This window comes from Anopheles ziemanni, chromosome 2 (genome assembly GCF_943734765.1).
Source record: "Anopheles ziemanni chromosome 2, idAnoZiCoDA_A2_x.2, whole genome shotgun sequence".
Lineage (NCBI taxonomy): Eukaryota > Metazoa > Arthropoda > Insecta > Diptera > Culicidae > Anopheles > Anopheles ziemanni.
Genome location: NC_080705.1, coordinates 42,557,886 through 42,582,557, shown reverse-complemented (window position 1 = coordinate 42,582,557; position 24,672 = coordinate 42,557,886). Strand labels below are relative to the sequence as shown.

The 24,672-nt window shown below is 46.7% G+C and overlaps 2 protein-coding genes across 2 annotated transcripts; both read left to right on the top strand.

The window, feature by feature from the left end:
* The first annotated feature begins 292 nt into the window (after positions 1-292).
* LOC131293609 (mucin-2) lies at positions 293-16,791 on the top strand. The gene is made up of 18 exons (XM_058321688.1): positions 293-841; positions 912-1,117; positions 1,392-3,726; positions 3,766-3,938; positions 4,700-4,872; positions 4,963-5,138; positions 5,256-5,302; positions 5,695-5,907; positions 7,330-7,635; positions 8,050-10,052; positions 10,122-10,715; positions 10,818-11,002; positions 11,156-11,451; positions 14,682-14,789; positions 14,862-15,281; positions 15,361-15,653; positions 15,732-16,075; positions 16,621-16,791. The coding sequence occupies exons 1-18, from the start codon at positions 488-490 to the stop codon at positions 16,789-16,791; spliced, it is 8,397 nt and encodes a 2,798-aa protein (XP_058177671.1). The 5' UTR covers positions 293-487.
* A 3,182-nt stretch (positions 16,792-19,973) lies between these two features.
* LOC131293608 (ionotropic receptor 21a) lies at positions 19,974-23,380 on the top strand. Its single transcript, XM_058321687.1, has 5 exons — positions 19,974-21,091; positions 21,178-21,339; positions 21,407-21,648; positions 21,719-22,052; positions 22,363-23,380. The coding sequence occupies exons 1-5, from the start codon at positions 19,974-19,976 to the stop codon at positions 23,378-23,380; spliced, it is 2,874 nt and encodes a 957-aa protein (XP_058177670.1).
* The last annotated feature ends 1,292 nt before the right edge of the window (positions 23,381-24,672 follow it).

The window sequence follows — 24,672 nt, the reverse complement described above, 5'->3', positions numbered from 1 at the left end:
ACAGATATACTGTTACCATAAGCCGCGACTGACGTTGCCATTCACGCATGGTATCCTCCTTCGTTCAGGTTTCATCTTTCGCACCAGTGACTGCTTGGCTGCGGCCATTGACGGTGTTGGGTGTCATATTGTTCGGAGGTCCAGCTACCAGCTTGACCTTCCCACCCTGACAGTGGCATTCGGTGGCAGAGCTGACGATGACTTCCATCACTTGGTTTATTATACAACCGATCGAGTCTAACCGATGTTTCCTCCTCCCCGCTTGTTTTTCCCAACAGAAAATGCCCTCGCACAGACGAAACGCTCGTTCCGTACGAGTGCCGCCCAGGGCCGCGCACTCGGCGCCAACCCGCGACAGTCGACCTCCTCCAACGTCGACTTCCAGTGTCCGGAAGAGTTCGGATACTATCCACATCCGAGCGATTGCTCCCAGTACTACGTGTGCGTGTTCGGCGGAGCTCTGCTGGAGAGCTGTACCGGTGGACTGATGTACAGCCACGAGCTGCAGACCTGCGATTGGCCGAGAAACGTAGGATGTGAGCTGTCCTCCCTGAGCTCGCCATCGGCACCCGCACCAAGCCGCACCGTCACGCCACGAGTACCTCAGGTGTTGAGTCGTGTGCGATTCTCTTCGTCGGCTCCATCGGCTCCAAGTGGCCCCTCGGGACCATCGGGACCTTCGGGTCCATCGGGTCCATCGGGACCAGCCGAACCATCCGCTCCGGCACGCATCCAGCAGATCCACTCGCACCCACCACCACCGCCGCCCCCGGCCAAACCGAATCCGGTCATTACCACCCGTGGACAACCGAAGAATTCACCCCAGGAAGATATTGCTAAGGTAGGCGTCAACTATAAGTAATAAGTTTCTAGTACGAGCACTGAGTCCCCTTGTGTTCTTCCCCCAACAGCTGTACGCAGAAGCTCATGAAACACTCCCACCGGTGGAGGAAGAGGAGTCGGACCGCCAACAGCGTGTTTACCGCGGACAGCCGAGCACGGTGTCCCAAGTGCAGCGCGATCGTGACGGTATTTTGCAGCAGCAGAGTGTCAACGCCATACCGACGCAGGCTAAAGTAGGTTCCTTTGCGTACAGTGCTCAACCTCAGCCGTTCAGGTAAGTTCTCGTCCCTACTCATATACCTTCGTAACCGATTCTAAGTGAAAGAGCTGAAGAGCAGTTCCCTTGCTTTTGTATGACGAATTTCTCTTTACTAAGAAGTCGACTACTTGCGAAATGTAAGATTTCTTCCAAAGGACTTTCTTAAAAAAACTGTTTTCTTTCTGTTTCTCGTTGAAACACACTGTAAATTGCACAAACACACATGTACACGAACATACCGATTCACGCACGTTCACGATACTTTTGCACACCTCATCAAAAACAATAGTTCGGACGATGACGCGTCGCTTCAAACGCTAGACGACAAACGCTCCACTGACGCAAAGGACCACGATCGTAGGAAACGAGACACCACTGCCCAAGTACACCCCGATACCGACACCGGGAAAGAATCCTCCAAGTCCACCCACGACTCCTCGGTAGACGCTAGTGACGCAGGTACTGACGCTAGTAAGCAGACGGTTAAACGATCAAACGCTGAGGAGGGTACGGTTCAGGGACTTCTGGCACCAGAGGACTCACCTGATTCCGCCGTCGGAGAAAACCAGCGAACTGCCCGTCAACTTCGACCCGTTGGCAACTGGCAGCTACGCTCACTGGACACATCCCTATCGCGCCAGAACAACTACTCACCGGCCAGCTACGATCCGTTCGGGTATACGGTCGGTCCGACGGCTTCGACGTACTTCAAACCAGGTGCTCGGTACTTCCAGCCGCAGACGTACAGCAAGAAGGAACTGACACAGACCTACAACGACTACCTAGAGGCGTATAGTAAGAGTAAACAACCGACCTATAACCTGCGGCCATCGGTTGAGTTGCAGCCACACAAGACTTCCGGTTTGCAGAACTATAAGACCATCGCCAAGATTACGCCCCAGGATACGATCATCCCGCTACTGTTGCAGCAACAGGGACAGGGTCGGCCGCATCAGTCCAACTACAACCCGACCCAGTTCACGGCGGCCGCGTTCGTTAACAGTCACAACAATAAAAAGTACACAACGCCATCATCGCCTCTCGATGGAGACGAGGAGACGATTCCGGACAACTTTGCGTTCTTCCACTTCGGTAATGCGTACTCGTCCACTCCTATCTCGGTGAATAACAATCACAACTCTGGTGCCGGGAAGCAGGTGATCAAACAGTCCAACAAGCCATCCAGCAGCGGACAGCACACAAACGTTGCCCAGCCGACGCAGAAGACACCCTACATTGCGTTCAGTTCGGTTGGAGGTTTCTTCAACAATCAACCCACGGCGAACCCACTGAAGGAAAGCTTCGTCCTGAAGCCGAATCATTCGAAACCGAAGCCAATACAGCTCAGTACACCGGCACCGGTGTACGAGGGTATCTCCAACACGATCCAATCGAGCGGCCTAAGGTTTGCCGTCACCGCCACGCCAAAGATCGTACCCGGAACGGGACTGGAATTGTTTCAGCCAAACAATGTGTACCTAAACCCACCTCAGAGGCCACAGGTCTACAGTGGGTATGGCAGCGGTGTCAGCAAGCAACCGGCTGGTGCCATCTACGAGGCGTCAACACCGAAACCCAGCTCGGCACAGTTTGTCACCAAATCGACCAACGGTTTCCAACCGATCGCCGTCTCTACCACACCCAAGTACTACCAACCACAACAAAGTCAAACGGTGGGTCCCAGTGAGTATAGTAAGTTCTATGACTCCATCAAGAGTACCCACATTGCGCAGGTAAACGCTGGTAAGCCGGCTAGCGCCGAACTGACTCCCATTCGCATTGGAACGGGGCAGGTGATCTACCGTCCGGTTGCGAACAACACCAAGCTTCAACCGGTGTCCCAAGGATACGGTCAGCAGCTATTCTACAACCCCGTGGCACCTTCCCCGGTTAGCTCGATTGTTCAGAAGCCTCGTGACTCTGGGGAGTTCTACTACGAGGAACCGGATAGTATCGATCAGCGTGGGCAGAAGTACGTGAAGAACTCGCTAGATGACCAAAGACGCCCGGTATACGGAAAGCGTCCGTACGGAGACGTGGAAGAGGATGAAGATGAATACTACGATGATGATGAGGATGAGGATGACGATGACGATGAGTTCCGGTATAGGTACCCGGTTAACAAGTCCAAGTACACACCGATGACGGAAACAATGGCACCGAGGCCCATGCAGAACCTTACCACGCCGAAACCACCAGGTTCGGTATCAGGCAATCTGTATTACAACTATGACACGACCACCTGGCGGCCCGTTACGGTGACTACTTATTCTCCAACATCGACGTCTGATATTCCACCGATCATAAAGTTCCCTGAGGATGTATTCCAAGGCATTCGTCCCCTCGGAGATACCCCGAGGTACCTCAACAAATCGACCCTTAGACCGTACACCGTCCGGCAGCGCGTTCGACCAACCGTTGTACAGCATAACCACATCGAAGATAGTGGCCCTAGTGATCGTGGCCGTACGACTACAACTGCCACCACCACTACCGTCCGGACTCCTACAACGACGACGACCCCGCGCTACTACCCGACGACAGTGCGGTCACGCACCACGACCAAGACCCCGACCCCAGTAACCACCTTCACCCGCAGACCCACTGTTACGACGACCACCACTGTTACCTATCCCACAACAACCACCACTGTACCACCCCAGACCACTCAGACGACCTCGCGCAAGCGCTACACGATCCGACCGAATCGTGGACAGCAGCGCTGGCGCACCACTCCGGAGACTCCGGAAGCGACATCGAATGGCCGACATGCCAGCCCGACCCGACCGACCAAAACGAGACAGCGGGCAGAACTCGATGAACGCCTACCGAACAGGTACTGTTGCTATTGTTTTCTGTCGTTTGTTTCTTGCTTTTATTTTTATTTTTCCTACGGGAGTACCAATACCGGGGTGAAGCGAACATCAATACTTGCTTACTATGGCTGGAGAGTTTTTATATTCTTGCGTTGTGATCTTTGTTATCCTATCTTGTTGTTAAGCTTACCTTTGTCTATCATCAACGCTTCTTCTCTTGTGTTCTCTTTTCATGCCTTTCGATACGATGGTGGTGTTTCTTTCTATTGTACATATTTTTATCTTTCTTGTATTCTATTAGTATTCGTCTATCAAATCTTGTTTATGGAATTTACACTTTCGGGGGTTTCTCTTTACTTAAATTTACTCTTTTAATTTATCCATGTAAATTATACTACAGTAGTTTATGAGTTTAAGCCTTACATTCTTACCCTTGAGTACTTAGTCTTCAATTGTATTTTTTTCTATTGTACAACAGGCAGTTAGAATTATGACATAAATAAACATTATAAACTACCAGATATAAGACAGAAAACGTTACTGTTTGTGGAACTCCATCCACTTCACTGTACTGCTGGACTCGACTGATCAAACAAAAGAGACCATTTCAAAGGCGTAAAAAGTGTGTTTGTGTGTTTCGTTTAATCCATATGTTGTCTTTAGCTTATCGTGTTCCGAGTGTTAGTGGTTTGGCAGGATACCGCCATTTTTGCCATTGGTGGAACACTTCGAGTAATGCATTGAATCTAACCGCTTGTCACTTATCTCCCGGCCCCCGTAGAGTTGAAACGTCATCGCCGGCACCGAGCCGCTACATCCCGGAGCAGCAGCAACAGCAGAAAACACAGCTTACGCAGAGCAACAGGAACTATTACAACACCAGCAACTACGAACCATCTGCGTACGATAACTACTATGCCGTCTATGACGAGGATGTCGAATTGTACCGAGATGGTAAGTTTGGAAGAGGCCTTGAATGTTTAAAAGGCTTTCGTGGCGACATGGGTTGATTGTTCTCATCGCTTTGAACCTTTGCTCTCGTAGAATATCAACCCCAGCAGCAGCAGCCCCAGAAACCGGTCGTGTCGTCGACCTATCGCCCGACAGTCGTCACCACCGTTGCTCCCACTTCTCAGCGGGATCCGTACGTCACTTCTCCGAGAACTACCTACCAGCGACCCTCCTACCAGGCAGACTATGACGATGCTCTAGTGGCTCAGGTATTTGCTCGAATTACTACAAACCTCCTGCTCCACGAGGACCCTATCGTCCCCGGAGGAGTTTAGAAGGGAAGCCGTATGATAGCCACTCAACACTAACGTCCTTTTTTCTTGCAGCTTGAAGAAGATCGTTACAATCAGAAGCAAACCAATACACAAATCAGGTATTTCCTTATGGATCTAGTACCAAGCGTTACTAGAACCTTTCTATTCTATCTTTAAACCTTACATGAGATGCTTTTTATAGAAAACCCAAACAACGATTAGAACGATAAGATCCTTCAGTTTTGAATAATTCTTTGATTATGTTTATCACAACTTGTCAAGCAGATTTCTCTGCTGATTTCTCTGCTTGACCCGCAACCTTTCGCGCTAGAGTCAAGCTGGTCCTCAAAAGACCCACACCCGAATATCTCTAACCATCCTTATTTTTATCTTTATATCTCTCTCTTCCTAACGCTCGATCTGTCCACCGTTTAATTTCCAACCTCGCACTCTCTTTCTCTGTGTCGTGTCGCATTTTGTCGCACAACAACAAAAAACCATAAATCAATAGAAACGAGTTGAACTCGATATCGGACCGTCCGATACTGGTATCGTCCACGATTCGCGCCTATAACAGTCCCAAGTATCAGACGGCTTTCGTCACGACCCCCGAACCCTTCTCTCTGCCGTCGTCAACAACAGCCAGATCCACTACAACAACAACCACCACCACCACAACTACTACCACTACAACACCAGCTCCGATACAGTACTATACTACAAGGTAGAGAAAATTAAGCAGAAAAGCATCAAAACTGAGAAAAACCACATAAATCAAAGCCAAATCTTTCTAGTGCTTTTTAGTCTCATTAAAACCTCATTTAGAACGACATTCATTTCTCACTGGACACCGGAGCTGAACAGCCAGAGTTAATCAACTTTATTACTCACACAAACCCGACACCGACACCCAGAAGCAACAAAACAAACGAAATTTTAGTTATCCTTTGTTTTTTTTCTATCATGCTTGAACACACAACCCGAGAGCGATCGTGCAAGCTTTCACGTTTCTCAGCAAAGGAGTTTTGGAAATTGTTTCGGAAACTCGACACACATTAGGAACATCCAAGGATGGGACATTCTTATTTGGAGAAGGTGTAGTGGGATCGGTTTCTTCACGTTCTTGTATGCAACATATTGCAAACCATTATTTTCGCGACATCGTCTTTTGAAGTAGGAGAATACACGCGTTTCTATTGTCTTCCTCTTCGCTTTTCATAAGTTCGAACTATATCGTTCCTATTATATCGATTATTTTTTACGATTTTTTCCACTTATTTCCTCGCTTACCGACTTTCCCAAAGCATATCAAGATTCGTAATTTCCTCATATTCTATCGTTGAAATGCAGCTTTAGCTTATCTTCATGTTCGTTGCATGTCTCATCAAACATCACCCGAAATATTTATTTCTTATTCCATCGGATGAAGATTATAAACCACACAAATAATTATGTTTTCCTTCCTATCTCATTTACACATAGAGTAGCATGATTTATGTATTCATTTTGCCCCCAAAGTGATCTACCATTCCAGAGAGCATGTTACTCAAAGTCCTCACGATTTGACAATTCCTGTAAAGTTTTGTTTGTTGCTTCTTCGTACGGAAGATTACTATCTTTTTTTTAAATTTCGTAATATGTAACCTACTGACAACAGTAATAAGCGGTCATTATTACGCTTTGTCTAATATTTTGAAATTGAAGTTTGGTGTCTTACTTCAATTTCTCCATATGATCTAAACAACAGCCAGGTGTTAATTCTATGAAATGGCAAGTGAATTGAATCTACTCATGATCATTAATAATCAGATTGCGAATGCATTCAAGAAAAGGTCCTAGATAGAGCGAAATGCAGGAAACTAACATGTTGCATTTGTACATAGTTATTAATTATTGCTTTTAACCATACGCCTAAACGATCGCTTTTCATACATTTGAAGAATTGATAAAAACACAGAGTTTACTCGAGAAACGGGTTATCGCTAAGGGAATGAGCAGAGTTTTATTTGATATCTCGTTCTCTGTCTTTTCTCCAACCGTATGTTATCAATTTTCCCTCCTTCTTTATTACTCTCTATCTATGTTTCTCCTACTTTCTTGATTTGTTTTCTAAAATACCCATGTACGATGCTATTTATCCCAACAGATTATCGCAATTGGACGATCAAAGTATTAAAACAACACCCAAATCAATCATATTAACACTCGCAGCACGCGCGGGTTCCTCATCGACCCCCGAGCCCCTGTCTCCCTTCCTAGTGTCCTTTGCGCCATCCTCCCAATCCCCCTATGAGTCACGGTTCCGCAGTAGCACTACCTCGGTTCCACGATACATCAAACCATCAACATCCACTACCACAACCACTACCACCACCAGCACACCTCCCACTACTACTACTACTACTACAACCACACCACGCACAACCACAACCGCGACGACCACGACCACCAAGTCCCCCGTTGAACAAATTCCCCGTTTCCGGCCGGCTCCACCGGAAATCAAGTTCCATCCGATCCCGGACGATCACTACTACGACGACGATAGTGACGATCATGAGTACAATGCCGACCAGGTGGACGATGAGTACGCGACTCGACTGTCCAATAGCAACACCAGGTACGGGTACGGCCCGGCAAGGACCGAGGATTCGAGCAACGATCACTCCAAGAAGCAGTTCATTACGCAAAAGCTTCTTCCGGTGCTGCATTCGAGTGTGTTCTCCCAGTCCGGTCCACGGTCAGCGCCTTCGGCGGCCAATGCTTACGCACCGGCAGCTGATGTGCGCGACGAAACACCCTTTTCGTACGATGCACGACCGGAGTTTTCTCCGTCCGGTTTTGCTGAAGAGTTTGTCCCATTGACAAGCACCTTGCCTACAACCACAACCACTACTAGGAGGCCTACAACACCTACAACTACCAGTACTACTACCACTACCATTAAGAGGCCTACCACAACCCCTACGACTACTTCTACTACTACCACCACAACTACTACTACCACTACCCCGGCCACAACGACGTCGACGACGACTACGCAGAAACCCTCGACTACTTTCGAGATTCAGCGTCAAAAGTTCGTCCTTTCCGACGTGCAACCGTCCAGCTTTCGGACCTCGTTTAGCACCACGGCCAAAGCACCACAACCGCTGCCCGACTACGACAGCTATCTGTATCACGAGACGATACCGAGCAGCGTACGATCGCGCAATCAGCACACTTTCTTGAAGGCCATTGCAACCACTCTTTCGGCGACACAGTCTTCCACGATCGCTACCACTACACCGGAACCACCCCAGGTGTTTTCGTACAGTGGACCCACAGTGACACCACCACCGTCTGCGGTTCACATACGTCCGGAACAATTCGGACCGAACAAGTCCATCCGACTGACATTGGGTTCTCAGCTACGAAACGAACCACGGCCTGTGCCGACGTTCACTTCCAGCACGGACTCGCCGAGGGTCGAGATCCGTCCGGAACAGTTTGGCAATAACAGAACGTACACGTTAACGTTGGGAGCTGGTTTTGGTTCTGGGACCAGGCTACCCTCGAGTGTGTCTTCCCGTGGACGCACCGAGGTGGAGGAGAGTTCTCCCAATTACGCTACCTTCTTGCTTACGGATGCCGTTACGAGCAGTCCGACGCGTATTACGTCCAAAGTCCGTCCATCGCCTTTGAGCGAGACAACGACTACGACGTCCACAACACCACCGACAACTACGACATCAGCTGCGATCTACGACACTTCATTGCTACCTAATGGGCCTAGTAATATACGTTTCGTTTTAAGTTCTAGCGTAAGTACAACCCCACGATCCCGCTATATGCCGGGACGGGTTGAGAGTATTGCTCTTTATAAGAGCCGTAGTACAGAAGTGCCGACGACGGTCACGCAACTTCGTGGAGGACCTAGTGTCGAACCTACCGCGTCGAGCGATTGGGTACCTTTGATTGAGGAGAAGAAAATTCTTTCCAGTCCTAAAACTAATACCCTGCAGGAACAGGTCGAAGAAGAGGTGTCGGAACGCGAGCGTGAGCAGGATGATCATCTGCTTAGGTCCCGGCCTCAGTTAGCACTGGAGGAAACAACGGAGGTTAGCGAGATTACAACCGTTGGGACACCTCCTACGCGCTTCCCACCCAGAACTACCTTGGCCCCTTTCGGCAATCTGGAAGGAAGAAGGAACACTGAAAAAGTACAAAGTTTCACTTCGCGTGGGCAAATTTTTAAAGAGGTGCTTAATAAAACTCTCGATCCCGTGGGTAATCCAACCACTCGGTTGGTCGTGTCACCGTACAAAAGTCTTGAGGTGCAACGTCAAACGACATCCTCTGACAAACCGTTTGCCTCGACATCGAGAGTCATCTCGAACCTCTACCGTACGACTACGCCGGAAAGTTTGGCCGGTCCTACGGTGAAGAGTTTCATCCAGTTGACGGCTGTTCCGAAACTGGCCGCCATTGTGCGAGATACGACTACGACAACTTCTAGGGCAACAACACCTACCACTACTAGTACCACAACTACAACCACAACAACGATAGCCCCAAGTACTACCGCAAGTACAACCGAAGAGCCAAGTACAACTACGACTAGTGCTCCAAGTTCTAGCACGATTACGACAACTTCTTACGTGAGTAGTTCCGAGGAGATCACGGCAACACCGGCCCCTAGATCCACCGAAGTCTACCGCGGTCGATATCGTCCAGTGTTCAGTTTTGTGCGATCATCCGAGTCATACGACGAGGCGACTACGCCACGCTATCGGTACCGAGGTCGGGGATCACCTAGACGAACATACAACCGATTGCGACCGACTCCTCAGAGCCTCAGGCTGTCTTCGAGCACGGTCTCTGATGTAACCGGTGGACAGAATGAGTCGTCCACGGCCGGCTCCCACCCGGTTCCTACCAGAGCCTACGGGGGAAGCGTAGTTGATACAACAGTTTTATCGATATCCTCCGACTACAAAGATCGTGAGGTTCCATCAACATCGATCACTTCGAGCACAAGTGCAGCATACTTGAATCGAATTCCTACTAGCTCCGATCGGACAAAGTTTGAACCCTCCGTAGGGAGTCTGGTCAAAACGGCGCACCTGAAGCTTGCCAGCCGTTTCGAGCAGGAAGAGTTCAATCGAACCGAGGTGATAGAGGACGGTGATCGTCTTCGTACGATCATCACGACCGGTAAACCGGGTCGCGTGATACAAATCACCGACAAACCGGTCTACTATACGCGGTTTCATGCGACCTCCACTGAAGAAGGTTCTTTTGCTGTCACCAACAGCAACAGCCTCAGCAGCCAGGGAGTTCAGGCACTCGTTCCCGAGTCGACGACGAAAAAGTTCCGCGCCACGGTAGAAATGCCAGAAATGAACATACCGACCGAGAAGGAGCTTCTCTCGTACCATCAAGACAGTGGCAATACTTCCGACGAGGAAAGTGAAGACGAGGATACGGACGACGAGGATGACGAGCCTGTGGATGAAGATCTGGCCGACTACTCGTACCTGGAGACGTCAAGCGTACCGTCTTCTACCAGCACAACGAGTACGACTCGAACGCCACCGACGACTACAACATCGACGACCACAACGACGACGACGACGACGACGACAACCACAACGCCAGCACCGACGACGACTTCTAGTACAACCACTCTCCGGAGCACCTTCAAGCCGATGGCACGTGCCTCGAAGCGCTATACAACGCCGCACTACGTGTCGTACTCTACGACAGAGCGCAGCTTCCAGTCGCATGTGCCATCGCGCTTCTATCCCAGTACAACGCAAGGACTGAACCTTACCTCCGGTGTCACCCCGGAAGCGGCTTTCCTGGACAACAGTGCACGTAGCACCCTTTCGCCCATCCACCATGCCCCATCCACCTTCCCCTCGACTACTTCCATTCCCATCTCTCTCTCAACCCCTACCGCCTTTGGGCTTCCCATCAGTAGCAGCATCAAGAGCTACTATCAAAATCAAAGTAGTATTCTGTCCACCCCGACATCCTCGTCCTCATCGGTTCCCACATCCACCACAACTTCCACCACCACAACCACAACCACCACCACAATCCGCCCGCCAACGACGTACTCCGCGAACAAGCTCCCACCGCGCGCTTCCAGGGTCAATAATGCCATAAAGACCACGATAGCAGCCGCACAACTGCCACGCCGATATAGCAAACCGTCAGCAGCGGGAAAAAGTATACAATGTACAGAAAACTCACTGTCCGCCAAGTGCAACGAGATTCCTTCGAGGTACTATTATTACTACTGCCCAGCAGAACAACAAATTCAAGAACAAAAAAAAACCACCAAACTACCAACCACCAAACAACAGAACTCTGCTACTTCCACCCTAATAATGTTACTTCTACCACCACAAAACCAAAAACAAAACAAACCTCAAACAAATTGAATCCATCACTCGCTCACAGTAGCCTCACTTGATTTAGCTACTACTTCTTTATATATCTATCTCTGTCTCTCTCTCGCTCACCAACACACATCTTATGCCTTGCGTTGACTGATCTTGAAACAAGCGAACAAACTGAAAGCCTGCCCAAACATTTTACTAGTACGCAAATGCCGGCTCTAGACCAGTAGCAACGCCACTAGCTCTCACCATTAGTTCTCGCTTCTAGGCGGGCTGTTCTTGAGGCCCAAACGTTGTTCTAACTTATAAGTGTTGTACTAAGTATACCGATAGTATACACCCTTGCTCTAATAGTAATCTTTGCTTGCGTAACATAGCTTGTTGCGCTGTAAAATCCTTTTGCGTACGGTAATTTAAACCGAAAGAAGAATACAATTTATGACACAAGTTTATTCAACTGTTCTATGCTTTTGTAATATGTTTTCAAATTCTTGTTTCTTGTTTTTTATCATCTTTGTAAACTAGTAACCTATCGATCTAAATGCACTATCGTTTTAAGACCATATCAATTTGTCACATAAAATTTATTGATTTTTTTTGTGTACTCCCAACGATGTGCGATAAACTTAAGAAAATCTATTAGAACCCAAGGGATTTGAACCCCCATTTTTAAATTGCAACAACTCAAACACAACACCAAGATTAACGAAAAATATAATACAAACCCGTAGTTAATACAACGCTTGGTAAGCAATGGCACCAATAGCTTCGGATGAACGTATCTTGATGTTCGACGCATCCGAAAGCTTCACCATACTTCTACAGTACTTTCCGGTGTACAAGTTGGGCGAGTGGATATTGAGATAAAACAAAACACAAGGAGTAGTAGTGAGAGAAGCCACTAGTACTAGTAGTTTCAACACTACTTCTCGGTAGTTTCTTTCGGTAGATAGTGAACAAAACAACGTGGTGGTAAAAGTGGTAGCTCTAGTAGTAATACACACACACAGGGATTAGGTTAGCTTGCAGTAGGAAAGTAGTGACTGTCTGTGCACCGTATCTGCAGTTGTACTAGTTGTCTGGAATAAGAAAAATAACTTGCTAATTATGGGCGTTAGACTATGATACTTTGATGGAAAACTAAGAGTTACTGCAACGCATTTGAGTTGCGTAGAATTCATTGAAATTTTAAACTACGAACCAATTGAAACGAAAGTATGTCATGAAATATGAGGTTCGAATATATCTTGACTAGTCCACAACTTAAAGATGTAACGTATCGTTGATCGCTTTCCCTGTACTAGTGTACTAAAACTCCGGGAGTTGTCAAGGAATGCTTCAGGGCTTAGGTTGCTTATGCGTAGGTTAAATCTACACAGGCCAGTTTGCAGCCATCTTGCAGGCAGGGCACAGTAAGACACTAGCCATGGAAATACAAAAAACTTTGAGCAGACCCTCAAAGACTGGTGTACTTGGCGATGGGCTCCAGCTCAATGCTACTAACCACAAGGTACATGTGCCGCACACGAAACACTATGGATGGAGAATGTCCTGCTCCGTCACAGTCGGTGGAATTGCAGGAAATGCAAAGCATCCCAGACGATGTGATGATCGCTTTTCGTGCTGGCGTGTGCGCATTGGGCATATGATCGTGTACCGGGCGGTTGATCTAAGCACCGGCAAATGCTAAATGTCCTACAAACGCAAACCCCTGTCATGCGAGGCGGACTGTCGCGAGCGGGCTCAGTTTGGAAGTTGGAACTAAAAACAAACTAGGAGTAGTTATTTGAATTGCACCAAAACCCAAAAGAAAAAAATAAGTATATAAAATTCCCCTTTGTTTCCCTCCGGAAATAAAATACAAACGCACATCACGCACACTACCATCACCTGCTGCTACTTCAACAACGATCAAAATACAGTGAACGATCATAGTGGAATCTCATCTGTCCAGAAACACGAAAGGATGGATACGTCGTGTTGAAGATGATCAAACGGAAGCGCCAACAATGGAGGAAAGCGCGATGTTAGCTCAAGCTGTGCATATGTCGTTCATTTACACGATCATCGATCATTCAGTACTTCTCTCACACGCTCTGTCCATACGCCCTTCCCACGTACGCAACACCCACGATCTTCCTCTTTCATTCCAAAATCAATCCCTTGGAAACTATCCTTTCGGCTAGCCATCTCCCTCCTGCTCGTGCTCACAAGACGCACACTATCGAACACTTAATCCACTGCGCAAAACCTATATCGCATTACCCTCTACAGGAACGAGAGGGCCGGCGGTAGTGTGTGACATTGATCGACTTCAGTTTAATTCCTCTCTATCCCATCGTCACCCTCTGATGATCCTCTGTGTGATCCTTGTACTTTCTGTTCCTTCCCATCTGTTTTTTCCTGTTCCATTGATACCTTTCTATCCAATTCCTTCCCCTCCTCTGTAATTCGTTGATGCACCGTAGTTCTTCGTAGTATATTCTAACGCAACTCACCTCAATCCGTGTCCATGTGTATGAAGCGCTGGTGTCAGTGGGATTACTCTATCTTAGAACGCGTAGAACTGCAAGGACTCGTCGCCCACCTACCATCGACCAGAATCGACCATCACCATCGCGTAGAATTCATGCATCATGCTCGCTCTTTCGCTCTGTGTAATTTGTTAACTACCAACTTCGTTATCTACCAACAATCCATTTGCTATCTAGATACGCATCGCATCGGCCTGCCTTTAATGGTTGGAAGTAGTTGTTGTGGCTCATTCTCGTTAACTATTATCTGGTTTGGAGGCGACCGGAAGGTGTTGAGCAAAAGGACATGCGAGTCCCTACGATGCAGCCTTCGCTCTACCTTTCATTAGTAGAAACATTTCATGCACTAGTTGGTTGCTGGAAGGGTAAAAATATCATTCTTGAAACTAATCTCATCGCGCGACATGAGCTTCCCCTAACGCCTCTGCTTACAGAGCGTATCCACTGCAGATACGAAAATGTTACAGCCAATGATTAATAACACGACTCTCTTGTGAAGTTTACTAATTCTGTCTACTTTTTTGCACTATTTCCACGTTCCGCGGCATCGATTGCGTCTTCCTTTCCATCTCTGACAGAGTTAGCAACAGCAACAGTAACAGTAACAACAACCGCAACCGTGGCAGTTCGCACTTCGCGACCGATACCCAGTCGACCGTTTCCTCCAACCGAGGAACCCACCCACCGTAAGGACGTCGCTTATCGCCTTAAGAATTGCTAACTCGTCTAACCGATCGATCTTTTGAACATCGTTTTAGACGTGCCCGTCCCACCCTGAAGCCGTCGCAGAACATCGTCTCGAAGGCGCAGGAGTTCATTGACATCTACCGCTACCCACCGACCCGCCCGGAGCCCCTATACCCACAGCCGACCCCGGACAAGACGGCCGCTAAGTGCCGTAAGGATGTGTGTCTGCTGCCCGATTGCTACTGCGGCGGCAAGGACGTCCCCGGGGAGCTCCCAGTCGAGCAGGTGCCTCAGATCGTCCTACTGACGTTCGACGACTCGGTGAACGACCTTAACAAGCAGCTGTACCAGGACCTGTTCGAGCGTGGACGCGTCAACCCGAACGGATGCCCCATTACGGCGACGTTCTACGTATCGCACGAGTGGACCGACTACAGCCAGGTGCAGAACCTGTACTCCGATGGACACGAGATGGCATCGCATACCGTTTCGTAAGTGACAGCTTTGTGGAGAGTAACGTCTCTTAATTTCTCAGATTCCTAACTCAGGTCTTCCAACTCAACTCCACAGACATAGCTTTGGCGAGGCGTTCTCACCGAAGAAGTGGGCCCGTGAGGTTGCCGGTCAGCGCGAGATCCTGTCCGCGTACGGTGGCGTCAAGCTGGAGGATGTCCGAGGTATGCGCGCCCCGTTCCTGTCCATCGGTGGCAACAAGATGTTCAAGATGCTGCACGATTTCAACTTCACCTACGACTCGTCGATGCCGGTGTACGAGAATCGCCCACCGAGCTGGCCGTATACGCTCGACTACAAGATCTTCCACGATTGTATGATTCCGCCGTGTCCAACCAAGAGCTATCCAGGTACGGAACGGCGAAAATTTGAGTCGCTAACCTTCAACCACATCCTACTAACGTATCCCCTTACTTTCGCCCTCAAAGGTGTTTGGGAAGTTCCTATGGTGATGTGGCAAGATCTGAACGGTGGCCGCTGCTCGATGGGTGACGCCTGCTCCAATCCGCCGGAAGCCGACGGTGTGTACAAGATGATCATGAAGAACTTCGAACGTCACTACACGACCAACCGTGCCCCGTTCGGACTGTACTACCATGCCGCCTGGTTCACGCAGCCGCACCACAAGGAAGGTTTCATACAATTCCTGGACGCGATCAACTCGATGAAGGACGTGTTCATCATCACCAACTGGCAGGCGCTGCAGTGGGTCCGCGACCCGACGCCGCTCTCCCGCATCAACTCCTTCACGCCGTTCCAGTGCAACTATGCGGTAAGCAAGTTTTCACATTTCTTAATTTACACGGAATAGTTAACAGAGTATCAACATAATAGTTTGAAATCAGTTAGAAGTTATAATTGAGGTTATTTGTTTGCTCGAATTGAATTTTAGCTGTTCTTGAAATAAATGTTATTCTTCTTCGCTGTTGTAAAGCCCTTTTTCGCGCTTATCTGGCTTGTGTAAGCCAAATCTTTTTCCTACTTTATACATACTCCTCCTAGTATGTTTTCGTGGAGCAAAGTTTCAGTGACTGTCTTAGCGGAAGTTCTGTGCGATTTTTTTTTTGAAAACTGATAAATTTAAAATTAGCCTATCGCAATGTGTGTTAGCTTTATGTTACAAATATTGTATTTTCTACCATTGTTATCCTCTTATAAAAATTTTACCGATAAATTGAAATGAATTCCTCGCAAATCGTTATTTATCCATCCTGTTTCTTGATGTTTTTATTTCTTACTCTAATTGTAGTGTTTATGCTCCAATTGTAAAAAACTAGCGAATGAATTAATGACACTTTACCTCCTTCCGTTTTGCAGGATCGTCCTAAGCGCTGCAACAACCCGAAGGTTTGCAATCTGTGGCACAAATCGGGCGTGCGATACATGCGCACCTGCCAGCCTTGCCCCGAGATCTACCCATGGACCGGCAAGACGGGCATCCGCTCGTCCCGCATCGATAACGACATCGAGGTGGCCGACACCAACTAAGTCAACTAAGTCGCACGGGGAAGGGAACCAACAGGGTGGGATCACCCGATTGGTCACCGAGGGAAACCTGGGACGCGGGAATCCGTCCCACGACAGGACGTTAGGTTAGACATAAGCAACTGGCACACAAGCTACTTGAACAACGATAGTACCAACAACATCATCGTACAGTGACCTCGCCCCAGGCCCTGTGGCCGGGGATGTAATATGAAATTGACGGAATGATTTTTTTCTTTTCACCCCAAACCAATCGTTAAAAGAAAACTAATCGAGCCGCAAATCGAAAACAACAACACTACACCCAAACGAGGAACCAGGTTATATGTTGAAGGGACTCCGCAAGTCGGATGTGGGTCGGTGGTGAACTTCCGTTCCCCGAATGGGGAAAACCCACGAACGCCCTTCGCCGGCAGGAAAAACAAAATGGAACCAACCGTTGTTCCAGAGAGTATGAAATGGATCGGCTGTGTGCTTCCGTCGATTATTTTATCGTCACCTAAACTCTAACCTTATTTCGCCATTATCATAAACGTAAACTTTCTTTTACGTCAAATATCGCACACCGACATGTGCCGTTTTGGTAAAGTCTTTTTCTCGCGCCAATTAATAATCTGCCTATACTTGTATGGGACTCGTTTCTTGTCGTAGACACTTCATTCCTTGCGATTAATGGACCGTCATCTACCGTTTGCTAAAGGACTTCGATTCCTGCACAAGAGCGCAAGCGGGTAAGCAAGCATTCGGCTTAAAAGAATACTTACTCCCTTAGATACTAGTTCTAGTGTATGATACTATTTTATTATTACTATAAATTATTAGAGCAACGTTTGGCCTCGAAGCGATTACATTGCGAATGGCAACAAACAATCTTTCGGTCTACGCGAATTTAAGCCGACTTACCACGGATGGAAGGACGGGCAGAAAATTTGATCTTTTGTAAATATTTATCAACAACAAATTGAACGCGTACGGTAAAAGAAAGGCGAGTTTGACTCGGAAAAGGAAACAGAAAATCGAATGAAAACCCTAAAAACAATGTAACCAACTATACCAGTTGGCAACAAACATAATACCCCGATACGAAAGCCTTCCGCATAGTAGAAACGAACAATACTCACTACCGATACGAATAGTTTTACGAGTAAGATTTTTGATTTTTCTGAGTTTAACTATTTCTTTTGCAAATCAACGCTGTATGTTTTTGTAAGATGGATACTTTTCCATTGAAAAGAAATAGAACTGTTATCAACAAACACCTTTCAAATAACAAAACAAAAAATACATAAACGGCTTATCCATCGGTGCACTGCCATAATGATAATGATTGAATTGAATAAAGCAAAAACCTGAAACAAACGGAATAAATTGACACGCAGGTTTGCAAACAACGGAAAATGAAAAGGAAAATGAAAGATGATCGTTTTCAAGTATGCATGGAAATATTAAGAATGAGGAAAAAAGGTGGCATCAGGAATGCCACCATGCACCTGTTACATTGGTGTCCAGTTTCATCGTCGTACGTAATAGTTTGGCACATTTATCCAGCCATACGGGATACTTCTTAGCTTTGGGAACTGCTTAGCACGAAAAATGTTCTATTTTGGCTTGTGGTAATAGTTTTAAAAAATCTTCAAAAAACGCTCACAGCACGACCATAATGCAAAATGGCATTTCAGACACGACGATGGAACGCATACCTTTATAACAGAGAATGGAAGTGAATATAGAGCGAAGTTTTGCTTCTCTTCAAGTTGAAAACAACATCACAAAATTAAAAACAAAACAATCGATTCCTTAACTTCAAAATACATCACGCAGTATTGTGCAACACGTCGGCAACGAAAGCAAGTAGGTCAATATTTGTAGGTAGCTAGGCTTATAATTTATGCAGAAGCTGCACCAGATATTGAGGTGTGCATATTTTCTGTAAATAGATCGTCTGTTGCAATAGGCAAAGTCCATTCAAGAAGAAACAAGATGGACAAGAAAATACGGTCGAACCCCTTTGATGGAATCGGCATTTTGCTTGTTTATTACAAACCCAGGATGGAGCGCCCACGATGTTTCACGTGTGACATTTTTTTTTCTTCGATTATTCGCTCTAGAAATTACGTTAATAGAATTCGATAAAGCGAGGGCTCTCTACGACCCACTGCCGGACATGACGTCATAAGTATTTTATGAAGCTTATCTTATCCTCTTATACAACCGTCAACTAGAACGTTACGCCGTTGTGGCACCCCTTAGTTCTTTACCGTGAATGTATTTTTTAAATATTTTGCCCGTTTGTGTTACTGTTAGCTGTTAGAACTTCTTGTGCAGGTTAAGTGTAAACGGAAGAGCCGAGTTAGTAAGTGTATCGGAGTACGAAGCAATAAAATAAAATAAAATAATTTTTTAATCAATATAAAAGCATCCAACATTTATTTTTGTATTTGTATTGGAGAGAGTAATGCTTGTTTAACCTTCTTTTCTATGCCCAGTATGTTTTAAATTTTGTTGCAAATTTAAGGATTTATGTTTTGAAAATTCTGTAAATTTTGGAATGAGTGTTGAAACTAAGGTACATCATAAAAATAAAACCAAAATCGTCAAAATATTATAATATGAAATTCAAATCCATCGTTTTGAAACCTTAATTCTAATAGATACTCTCTACGTTACTATACGTACCGACAAACCTAGCTTCAATATTGTATGGGAATCGTATTTTTTTTGTTTTTGAAGTTCTACAACACTCGCTTTATTAGGCACATAGTTTGAAAACTTAAACTAAAACCCGCTAAGAACCAAAAAATAAAATTGATAAAAGTATAGTTTCAAATTTTTCATACTGTTTTACTGTTGAGTATAACTATAAACTCAACCGGTTACACAACTGAACCGGGCACGAACCTCGTTCAAAGCAGTACCTCGATAGTGTTGACGAGGTAGTGTAGTCGAAACCTTCTCAACCATTCATGTTCGAACCTCAGTTCGATTTCCGGAGCAAAAGGTTACGGTCAAGGGGTTATTTCATAAATATCAAAACGGAACCATATACCTGAGGATACCTCACGGAAGGGGGTTCGATTCAAGCAACCCGCTGGCCACTGGCAAGACTATATAATAGGGCCAACCAGTTCAGGATAATTTTCAGTTCATCCGACTTGCTTCAGCTGTCCACGCGGAACAGATCGAAGATGGGTCAAGAGTGGTCTCTAAAGCCTCTCGTTATTGTGTTTGTGCTGTTGAGTAGAGTGTCCACTTTCTCTATTGTGAGGCATCCAGAACGTTTCAACGAGCAGCTGATCAACTACAAGGGTCGTGCCGAGTCGGGTGGGTTCTTCGAGCTCGCCAGCGAAGGCTACTACACTGGGGCGTTCGATCCGATATTTGACACAAACAATGAAACATCGTCCTGCGCGGCGCAAGATTGCACCCCGGAGCGAGATTCTGAGCTTGCCGCAATAAATCGCATCCGGAGACGCGTCGATCCGACGTTCTACGGAAACCCGAAAACTCGCGAGCAGATCTGGGAACGTAATTTCGCACACGTCATCATGGACAACCGTCAGACGATGTCGCTTGTGTCGCTGTTGAACAAAATCATCCTAAAGTACTTGTACAGCTGCATACCGATCGTGCTATATGACACATACGTCGGTAGCACTGAGAACTATATCTTAGAAGCGCTGTTCACGAACTTCCCGACGACCTACATCACGGGACGAATCGGGCCAAACTACACACTGGACAATCCGGACATACTGAACCCCTCAGGATCGCAGTGTCGCAGTTATATCATGTTCCTTGCCGACGTCATGATGACGCGCAAGGTTATCGGTCCGCAGTTGAACAGCTACGTCGTGCTGATTCCTCGCTCCAGCCAGTGGAAGCTACAGGAGTTCCTGGCCGCAAAACAGTCACGCGATATCATCAACCTACTTGTGATCGGCGAATCGTACTCGGTCGACAAGCGAATCAACAACGAGCAACCGTACGTGCTCTATACCCACGAACTGTACGTGGACGGTCTCGGTGCTAACCGGCCGCAGGTGCTTACGTCCTGGATCGGGAACAAGTTTTCGCGGAACAATGTGAACCTTTTTCCACCGAAGCTGCGCAAAGGATTCGCCGGGCATCGGTTTACGGTGATGGCTGCCCATCAGCCACCGTATGTTATCAAGCGGTTGATAACGGACGGTGTGGGAAATGTGAACATACGCTGGGAGGGTCTCGAGATTCGAATATTGCGCACGTTGTCTATGTACCAGAATTTTACCTTCGATATTGTCGAACCCTCGAAACCTCAGTTGGGGTAAGGGAAGACTCATTTTTTTGCATGTTTATTCCTCTGGAGCTTTGCTTCTTCAAATTCATCGTTTATTATGTTCCGACCAAAAGCTCCGGCGATGCGGTCGTGGACGAGATCCAACGGAAACAGGGAGACATAGGGCTTGCTGGCATCTTCGTATCGATCGAGCGAAATCTCGTCACGGACATGTCCGTCTCCCATTCAACCGACTGTGCCGCCTTCCTCACACTAATGTCCAGTGCCCTGCCGAGGTATTTCGGAGCCTTTGATCATTAGTTTCCTCCGGAGTGTCTCACCAACTGTGCAATCCCCTTTCAGATACCGTGCCATTCTAGGACCTTTCCAGTGGCCAGTATGGGTTGCAATCATCTTCATCTATCTGCTGGCCATCTTCCCCCTTGCCTTCTCGGACAAAATGACGCTTCGCCATCTGCTCGGAAACTGGAGCGAGATCGAGAACATGTTCTGGTACGTGTTCGGTACCTTCACGAACAGTCTAACGTTCCAGGGTGAAAACTCCTGGAGCAACACAAAGAAGGCTTCGACACGCATGCTCATCGGTGGGTTGTTGGCCAGGATTCATAATAAGGTTCATAATTTGGTACTTACCTTTCGGTGGGCTTTATTTAGGTATCTACTGGTTGTTCACGATCATCATAACCGCTTGCTATACGGGTTCGATTATCGCCTTCATCACTTTGCCGGTGGAACCGGAGCGTGTGGACAGCGTGCAGCAATTGAGCCGAGGCTTTTACCGCATTGGCACGCTCGACCGAGGCGGCTGGGAACGATGGTTCCTGAACTCAAGCCACAAGGCGACCAACAATTTGCTGAAGGACATCCGATATGTTAGCAGCGTCGATGAAGGTGTAAGGAATGTTACTGGAGCGTTCCTGATATCGTACGCATTCATCGGATCAAAGGCGGAATTAGAGTTTCTGGTGAAATCGAACCTTTCACATCAGTACGTATGGACGATTTGGGTTTGTGAGGCCCTTATCAGGTGGTCTGGTTGTTTGAACCACATCAAGAAGTTCTCTTTGCTGAAAGCGAAGACGAAGTTCTCCTTATGTTTTCCACACGGCCAATTATCGTGATTCCATAGTAATATTTCTCGTTATTATCCAATCTTTAAATAGAGTAGAAGTCCCACAAACCTGTGCCTACTTGATCAAATAGAAATTTATAACAAGCGAATAATCGTTCTTAAATGATCTGAAACTCTTTGAAGATCATGTTCTAATCATATCTACAAAACTCTCTCAAATTTTAAGGTTCACCAACAAACGCTACGGATTACACGTGAGCCGTGAATGCTTCGCCCTGTACGGTGTTTCTATCACTTTCCCGCCGAATTCCGTCCACCGCGACCCGATCAACAACGCCATCCTGTACATGCAGGAGGTCGGTCTTATCAAAAAGCTTAGCCGGGATGTGGCGTGGGAAACGGTAAAAACGAAGGACGGACGGTTTCGGGAGGCATCCGTAGGTGATGTCCTGCGATCCACCGCTCCGGAAGAGCGCGGCCTCACGCTGGCCGATACCGAGGGCATGTTTCTGCTAATGCTGTTCGGGTACGTGGTGGCCCTCGGGGTACTGATCTCCGAGTGGGTCGGCGGGTGCACGAACAAATGTCGGGAAATACTTAAGGAACGTGCCGAACGGCTACAGGCGGCCGCTGCCGGTGATGACCCAACGTCGGTGCCACGTTCAACCACCTCCTCCGCGAAGGAAGATACACCCCGTAATGGCCGCAATGGTGGCAGGGAGTTCACTCTCAGCGGAGACACCAACGCGCGAGCAGCCCGCCGGATTCAGCTAACCAAGGAACATCCCAACGACGTAAATGAAACCGGGTCGGATGGACGCAGCGATTGTTCGTCGGTACACAAGCGTAGCCTTTCCGAATGCCTGTCCGAGGTGAGCTCGCACACGATGCAGGATCTGTACAATGGACCAGACCGACGCCATTCAACCATCGTTTTCATCGAGGGGCAGCTGATGTCCGAAGAGGAAGCCCAGAGGACGGTCGCGCGAAATAAGGGCAAACACCGGCATAGCCTCAGTTCGGTAGTGGAACGTGAGGTTGGACAGATGTTCAAGTTCCTGGACAGTGGTTCGTCTGTATCGGGTGAAGGAACCAGCGGCCTGACACACAGAGGGCCACGAGTCCGAAACGATGTGGAAGTGATGGCTGAGATCAATGCGCGTGCCCTCGTAGACACAGGAAATACCTTGACGGTGCCAAGACGAAGTATTGAGGCTACATTTGGAGAGAAGCTTCTTCATTAAAACCATTAAGTTTAGCACAGTTCTCATGCAGATGAATAACAGTAACTCGAAATACACCGAAACTTACTAACAGTATTTTATCAAAAGATCTCCATGCTGCAAATAGAATAGTATATAAAACTATCAAGGATAAAGACAAACATGTTTAGTTTGTGTGCGTGTGTGTTAACTTGGTTTAGCTAACATGCATATACATTAACTGTACAATTCATAGTGAAGAAAAAAGGTACTCAGACCAAACTTTGACAGTTTAAAACTTCAATCCATAATTAGAAAGTTGGAATTGTAAAACAACTGTTAAACTTGCGCAAGTTTCGAGTATGGGCATAAAATAAGAGAAAAGAATTGGTAGAGAAAAGGAATCCAAATTGATTAGAAATAAAATTTAATAAGTAAAAATAAATTCTGAAACTCTTTGGAAAAGAACCAAAGATACTTGTAAAGGTGTGTAAAGCCCATCATTTAGAACAGGGATGTCAAACATACGGCCCGCGGGCCACATGCGGCCCGCAAGCACATCGGATCTGGCCCGCGATCCCTTTGAAGCAATACATCGAAAGTTTGGATCTTTGAGTATTACCTATTGTTTGAATAGCAAAATGTTTTTTGTTGAATTGAATGAATTGCAAGAGAACTGAACTAACGTAAATTTCAAAAAATTCTTTGTGATATATAACTTTGATCCAGATCACGCCGATATATTGCGATTGACAGTTGATTTCACACAGATTTTCGAAACAAGCGAATAAATAGAGTTCATACAAAACAAACGTCATGAACTACATTCTTAATAAAATAACAGATGTGGAGCAATAAGTTAGCTGTAGTAATAATGCACATTTACTTTTTTTTTATCTTTACCAAAATGCACAATAGTGTTAAAGAAAATTTATCTTTTACTAAAAATTGTAAATTTTATAAAAAGTAATATAATATTTTAAAAATTTGAAGGTGTTAAACACGATTGACTGTTTGGATCAAACCACACTGATAAGAACATATTTTCATCAATCCAATCAATTTTACGTTTTGGCCCGCGAACCTATTTTGGGGCAAAATGTGGCCCGCGAGGTCGAACGAGTTTGACATCACTGGTTTAGAACATCAAATTTTCAGAAATTGATCTACAATAAACTTAAAAAATGATGGCAGAGTACCAACAAAACACTTTCCATCACTTCATTGACTTTAAAGCTGCATATGCTAGCATAGCCAGGGTAAAACTGTATCAAGCCATGAGCTCATTTGGAATCCCGGCTAAATTAATCAGACTTGTAAGAATGACCATGACC